This window comes from Lactuca virosa, chromosome 4 (genome assembly GCF_052849685.1).
Source record: "Lactuca virosa cultivar CGN04683 chromosome 4, Lactuca_virosa_CGN04683_v6, whole genome shotgun sequence".
Taxonomy (NCBI): Eukaryota; Viridiplantae; Streptophyta; class Magnoliopsida; order Asterales; family Asteraceae; genus Lactuca; species Lactuca virosa.
This window is the reverse complement of record NC_136429.1, coordinates 451800714-451807995: the sequence shown is the minus strand read 5'-3', so window position 1 is coordinate 451807995 and position 7282 is coordinate 451800714. Positions and strand designations below refer to the sequence as shown.

The following is a 7282-nucleotide window of genomic DNA, read 5'->3' as shown; positions in this document are numbered from 1 at the left end:
CAACCACAGCAGGTTTCCCATATTGAAGATGTGTCTCCCTATCAATTTCTTCCTGTGTCATAAGGATGGATATATAGTTATGATTGAAAGGGGGATGAACACTATCATACCCTAGACCCTTGTTTTGATTATCTTTGAATTTTAATTGGTTTTCAAATAAGGACTCGACTGTCTTACTTGACGCAGTATAATTTTTGAAACTAACATCTGTTTTTCCACACTTAATTTTCAAAGCGTCAAGTTCTTCAGTTACAGCAGCAAGTTGTTTCTTAATGTAATCGTAATTTTCACACTTGTTGCTGTAATCTTCTTGGAGCTTTCGGAAATCCTAGATTTTGGCTTCTAATTGTGCTTTTAATGGTTTCTGACCTTTCCTAAGAGTATATCCTTCATATTTAAGGTCCTCATTTTTTTTCTTTTTAGCAAATCAATTTGATCTCGGAGAAATTTAATAGTAGTTTCACAAGATGGAGTACATGAAACTTCATTTACCGGAATTGATGCGGAACTCTTTTTTTTTTTTTTAATTGCCCTTTGACTTAAAAACAAAACGAGAAAGTCAACCTTAAAATTCAAATTTAAAAAATCAAACTTAAAAGTCAAACCGAAAAGCTAAATTTGAAAATTTAAAAGACAAACGAGAAAGTCAAAATTTAAAGTCAAAGGTCAAACTTTAAAGTCAAAGTCAAAATTTTAAGTAAAAAATCAAAATTAAAATCTAAAATTTTTGGGTTGAAAAAGGATTTTAAAAATAAAAAAATTGATTTTGGGGTAAAAAATGTCAAAAATGCGAAAAAGGAACCGAGAAAGCGAGTCTTTAAGAAGTAAAAACGGAAGTAATGGAACAACACGGAAGCTAGAGGAGTTGGTAAGGCGTGTGGCTGAGTTGGGAAGAGACCAGGGTTCGATCCCCGACACTCCCAAAATCGATTCCTATTTTTTTTTCTGAAGCTCGTGCGAGGTTGCTGAGTGTGAAGACTGTTGCGAAGCTTGCTGAATGAGATGCGAGACCGAGGACGAGGCTGCTAGTCGCACACCGAGCCGCACACTCCTCCGAGGACCGCACACTCCGCGGCAGTACACCTTCAACTAGCCGCACACCTTCAATTAGATCGCGAAAAAAACGACGTTTTTCACCATTTTTGCTCCAAAACTCGTTTTTATCAAAAATGCAAAGAACAAACCCCCCTTATTTTGCCCGGATCTATCCAAAAACGCAAAAACCCTTTCTAAATAAGATCAAATAAGCTTCAGATCTGACAAAATTGATTGATACAATCCAAGCTCTGATACCACTTGTGAATCCCTGATCTGCTCGTGTATCAATCAGATCCGTTTGATGGTGCGGAATCCCGATCAAACGGATTATGCCAGATCAAATGAAGAAGAGAAAGAGAAGAAGAAGATGATGAATCTTGTATTATTTGATGATTAGAATGGAGATCCAAATACAAGATTCACACACACTAACATACACTCTTCTTCTCTCTAGTTTCTCTCTCTACAATATGCTCTCTTCTCTTGCTTGCGGAACTCATTTCTTTTTTTGATGAATTGTAAGTCCCTGATCTGCTCGTATATCAATCAGATCCGTTTGATGGTGCGGAATCCCGATCAAACGGATGATGCCAGATCAAATGAAGAAGAGAAGGAGAAGAAGAAGATGATGAATCTTGTATTATTTGATGATTAGAATGTAGATCCAAATACAAGATTCACACACACTTACACACACACTCTTCTTCTCTCTAGTTTCTCTCTCTACAATATGCTCTCTTATCTCTCTCTTCTGGCCGTACACTTGCATGCACTCCTCATCCTATATATATGAGACACCAGCCGTACACCCGTGTACGGCCGTACACAGGTGTGCGGCCGTACACAGCCACAAAATTACATATTACATTATAGAAAAATATATTTTCCTAGAAAAGCAAAGTATAAACCATATTTTTGACCCAACAAATATAAAGTTATAAACAACCTTAATAGAAAGAATATTAAAATTTTTGGTTGAAATATAAAGTATAAACCCAAGAAGGTTGTAGTTAAAAACACGATTGCATCTCTAACAAATAAATTTTTTTAAAGATTATGCTATTCAAATACTACAAAATTCTAAGATTACCGATCTCTCAAAAAAAAAAGTTTTTGCAAAAAGTAATGTATTTCATTACAATTCAAAATTCTCCATGACTTTATATATATATATATATATATATATATATATATATATATATATATATATATATATATATATATATATATATATAAAAGAATTTATGTCATCTTATAATCTACTTAATCACTGATACAAACATCTTTCAAAGTGAGAGCTAAAAAAATTAAGTTACATCCCAGTTAGATAATTATTACGTACAACATGTACGCAATATAGATAAAAAAAAATTACACTATGCAAAAAGATGACCAAATTTGAATAAATTAACAAAATTTGATTACTATGATATTATATTGCATATATTTACATATTTATCATAATAATAATTTATTATAACATAAATCTTCAAAAAACAACATATTTATATTTTTACCTTTTAAATTAAATATTATTGTTTTGCAAATACATCAAACAATATGGAGGCTAAAGAAAGGAAAAAAAATTTGAAAATTATATTTAGATATAAATTAAATATTATTGTTTTGCAAATACATCAAACAATATGGAGGCTAAAGAAAGGAAAAAAATTTGAAAATTATATTTAGATAAAAAAAAATGTTTCAAAATTTATGTTAAACTATTATATTTTTTTTTACTTTTCATATTATTTTATGTTTTCTTACAATCAAAGTTGCGCTACATTTTTTTTTGATATTTTATTTTTTTATTTTTTTTGTCTATTATATGACTATAAAAATAACAATAAACCACGAGTTATAAAATAGTTGAAATAACTTTTATGAGACCGGAAAAAAAATTAGATACTAAAGTTGATATTTCAAAATACGGCATGAATCATTTATGAAGATTTATCATAAATAATTGATATTTTTCTTATATGTGTAACCATTAATTCAAACCTATTCGAACTTTTACTCACCGGTATTTTAGCTTTATGATTTTATCTTACACACAACGCCTACTCCAAGTTATATATACAAGAAACAACTATTCACCTTTATGAGTCGTTATTCTTGTTTGTAATTAAAAAAAAAGTGCCACACAAAAGTTATATGTAGTTATGCACACCTTTATGTGTCGTTATTCTCGATTGAAAGAAGAAATAAAATGATATACCGCCCAAATTACTAATCAAAATTCAAAAAATAAAAACTTAAGAAAATGGCAAAATGGTACCTTAGGCAGATGTAAGGAGCATTTAAGGCTCATCACATGCAACGTCATGAATGCGCCTAAGCAGCAGTATATGGCTTATCAATTCCCCCCAAAACACCCCAACAATCAAAAACCAATTAAAACCTTTTTTATTTTTTTTGGTAACTGTCTATATATTCTCTCTACAAACACGTACGGAGGATTTACAACGATGGAATCCACGGTGGCTGATTTGGAGGGCTGGCCAAATCTCAAGGTGGTGGAAACCATCTACGAGGAAGATTCCGGCGACTCCTCCTCCTCCTCCTCCTCCTCCACCCCTTCTCCCTCCTCTCCTCCACCTACCTCCTCCCCTTCCACCACCTCTCTCCGTTCCCGAGTTAAACTTTGGTAAGTCATCCTCGATCCATCTTATACTTTTTCTCTTTTACTTCATAATTCAAAATCACTAATTAATGTTTTCTTTTCATTATTATTTATTCTTATGCTTTAGGTCCTTCAATAATGGAGTTGAACCCAATGTGATTGTACATGTTCAAGGGTCAACTTTTCACTTACACAAGGTAACTAAATAGGGAGTGATTTATATGCAACAATATTTTAGTGATATGTTTATGTTCTAAATAGTTGCATTATACAACTTATGTTTTAAAGGATTTCACTCTATAACTATATAAAACATAACAATTGTTATGTATGATTAGAAATATTATGTACAAATCTTGGCCTAAATAAATATATGTACTCATATCAATTGTTTGTTTCAAATGTTATAACAATATATTTTTATGTACTTATATCAATTGTTTATTTCAAAATTTCAATTATGTTAGTATGAAAAAGAACCAATAAACTTACTCTGAAAAGATAACGTATGGATTACACATTGAGATCACACTCTTTTTGCCATATATTCTTTAATTAATAAACAACTAATATATTCTTTTACATTTATTAGCCTGCACAAAAAGTTGATATAAAATATCAATAATCATTTATATACCAGACTAAATTCATAAATAATTATTTGTGCTTTGATGCTAATAATATATTTGATATTTAATTATTTTTCATTACATGTTTTGGAGTATAAGAATGTAATAAATTTTGTAACCTTAACATTTAATGCAATAATGGTCTCATTTATGAATAATTATTTGTAATTTTTATGTTACACATAGGATCCTCTGACGCAATGCAGTAGATATCTGAAACGGCAATTAACGGAGTCCTCCGAAGTGTCTCTTTCGCCGGCGTTAAAGATAACGCCTCACACATTTACTCTCGTCGTCGACTACTGCTACGGTGGCAACCTCTTCATTACACCGTTCAACCTCGCTTCTCTTTTACTTGCCTCAGACTTGCTCGAAATGACTGATGGTTCAGACACCGTTGAGAATCTCCGGCGGAAGACGGAGACTTACTTTTACCGGGCAGTGGCCGTTGATCGTGATTACGCGACGGTGGTGTTAAAGTCATGCATTGAACTTTTGCCGGAGGTAGAGACGAGAACAGGGCTTTTAAGCAAGTGTATAGAGGCTTTGAGGATAAATCGAGACGTCGGCGCCGGTGATGTTTTTAATTGGTTTGATGGCGTTCAGGAGTTGTCCGGCGAAGAGTTCCTGTTAGTCGTCGGGGCTTTGCACCAGAAGGTCGCCGGTAGTCATGATCTTCTTTATAGAATCATCGACTTCTATTTCAAGGTGATATTATCTATCAATGGAAATAGTCAAATAGATTTCATCTTTCGATCTCTGTAACAATTTTGAATTCAGGAAGAAGGCGGGAAGATGACGGAGGAAGAAGGAAGCAAGATCTGTAATTACATCGACTGTTCAAATCTATCTTCTCAAATCCTGATGCACGCAGTTCAAAACCCTAGAATGCCATTAAGATTCGTGGTTCAAGCTATGTTTATCGAGCAACTAAACACTCGTCGTTCCGTTTTCTCCGCCGCCAAAACTCTCAAAAACCAACACCACCCTATAAAACAACCGGCCGCCGGCGCCACCACCGTCACCCTCGGCGCCATACTCCAACGCGACGCCGCGCGACGCCAAGTTGCGCACCTGAAAGCCACCATGGACTACACGAGCATCCGTATTCAAAGCTTGGAAGAAGAGCTTAATGGGATGAGAAAGATCCTGAACAAATCGGATACGGGTCAAATTACGGATCGGGTTAAGTCCGAGAGTTTCCGGTTTAGCTCCGAGACTGAGAGGAGGGTAGAGAGAGGGCAAAGAGGGTCGGTTTCTTCGGGTAGTTTTCGGGCTGTGGATATGGAAAATGGGTCGGATCATTCGAGTGATCAAGGGAGTCCCAGGCGTTTCGGGAAGCGTGTAATGAATGGGTTAAAGAGTGCATTCCGGAAATCGGGTTTGGGTCGGACATGGAATGAAATTAAAAAGGATAATTAGTGGTTAAATGTATTTTTGGCAACCGTAGACTTAACTGTCAGTTTTACCTTATATTTAATTTAATAATGAGTTATCGGCTAAAATAATATACTAAGAGATTTTATATTGCTACACAGTTATATTTCTTTGAACTTTAAGAAATAACTTACAAAGCTCGATACTTGTTCGCAAGAAACCATTTTCCTCATGAGTACTAGTGCTATGCTCGTTTCTGGCCTAATCTTCAACTATGCACACCAAAGTTATATTTTCTAGTCGTTCAATGCTCGCGAGGGCATCTATTTCCATCTATTTAAGGGTTTTTTAGATCATATTTGTAGAGTTTGTCTGATTATTGCAATGGTTGTTGGGGTGCTTTGAATTGTTGATCAGTCGTTAATGATCTCGATGCAATGGTTGTTGGGGTGCTTTGAATTGTTGATCAGTCGTTAATGATCTCGATTCGATTGTGTTTTCATACATCAACACATGAGTATGTTATTATCACATAAAATATACAATTTATAATGCTTTTCAAACGTGAAGGAGGAGAAACCCTCATAGAGAAACCATAATGTTGTAAAGAATCGCTACTAAGAAACATTTAGGGAAGAGAAGCCCTTCAAGGAAAACCATAATGCTCTAAAGAATGTTGATTAAGAAACACTAAGGTTTAATCCATTGAAAAATGTGGCCACAAAACATGCTAAAAACAATAAAAAATTATGTTTATGTAATGCTAACAACCATCTTGCTAATGTAATGCTATTGTTCTCTAATGTAGGTGTAGTGTTGGTTCATTATTTACCAATAAACAAGTTACTTAAATTCATAAACCTTTTAATTTAATACATGATAGATTTCTATAGAATGAATTGTAACATAACATTACATACAACAAGCAAATAAGCAGTGTAATAATACTATAACTGTAAATATAGACTCCCTCGGTCGGTATAACAATGAGAAGTGGGGATACAAGTCTCTCCGCGCATAAGTATTGTATAAATTTGAAAAATGATAAGGTGCCGATATTATTGGGGCCTTCATCATCTTATACTAAACACTCAAAATCCCTAAAATACCTATTGGCATTTCAGATGAGTGTTGTGACGACATTCTTATAGATGACCATCTTAGAGGCAATGTTTTTAACTTATTAGGATCTTTATAAGCTGCTTGTTTGCTTTCTCAATAAGACATCATGTCGGGCAAGTATGTGTGTCAAGCTATTGAATACTTCATATTATTCTTGATCGTATTATGATATTTTTAAGTTGCTTGTTTGCTTATCACTAAATGAAAGATAATGCAAAATACTTGTGGTGGATGCTATTAATAATGATACGCTTGTTGTTGAGAAACCAATGATTGGAAATGAGCATATGTAAGACTACACTACTTCCATGATGGTATATAAATAGATACAAATGAGCTCATGAATCGGTAGTCTTATTTGTGTTGATCCCATGCCTAGATTAGACAGAAAACAGGATCACAAAATTAAAGAAATCGTGTGAAAAGTATGCGAGTTAATTTCACCTTAGATAACGAGCCTCATATATAACCATAAAATATACCTGATCGT

The 7282-nt window shown here is 33.9% G+C and overlaps 1 protein-coding gene across 1 annotated transcript; it reads left to right on the top strand.

The window, feature by feature from the left end:
- Positions 1 to 3288: 3288 nt before the first annotated feature.
- LOC145109117 (Phototropic-responsive NPH3 family protein) lies at positions 3289 to 5809 on the top strand. Its single transcript, XM_079046229.1, has 4 exons — positions 3289 to 3688; positions 3792 to 3861; positions 4480 to 5001; positions 5074 to 5809. Exons 1-4 carry the CDS (start codon positions 3366 to 3368, stop codon positions 5713 to 5715), a joined length of 1557 nt encoding a protein of 518 aa, XP_078902355.1. The 5' UTR covers positions 3289 to 3365; the 3' UTR covers positions 5716 to 5809.
- The last annotated feature ends 1473 nt before the right edge of the window (positions 5810 to 7282 follow it).

Excerpts from the sequence above, each read along its gene's own strand:
- LOC145109117 (XM_079046229.1), top strand. The coding sequence starts at position 3,366 with ATGAATGCGCCTAAGCAGCAGTATATGGCTTATCAATTCCCCCCAAAA. Across the intron at positions 3,689-3,791 it reads CGTTCCCGAGTTAAACTTTG|GTCCTTCAATAATGGAGTTG; the intron begins GTAAGTCATCCT and ends CTTATGCTTTAG. Across the intron at positions 3,862-4,479 it reads CAACTTTTCACTTACACAAG|GATCCTCTGACGCAATGCAG; the intron begins GTAACTAAATAG and ends TGTTACACATAG.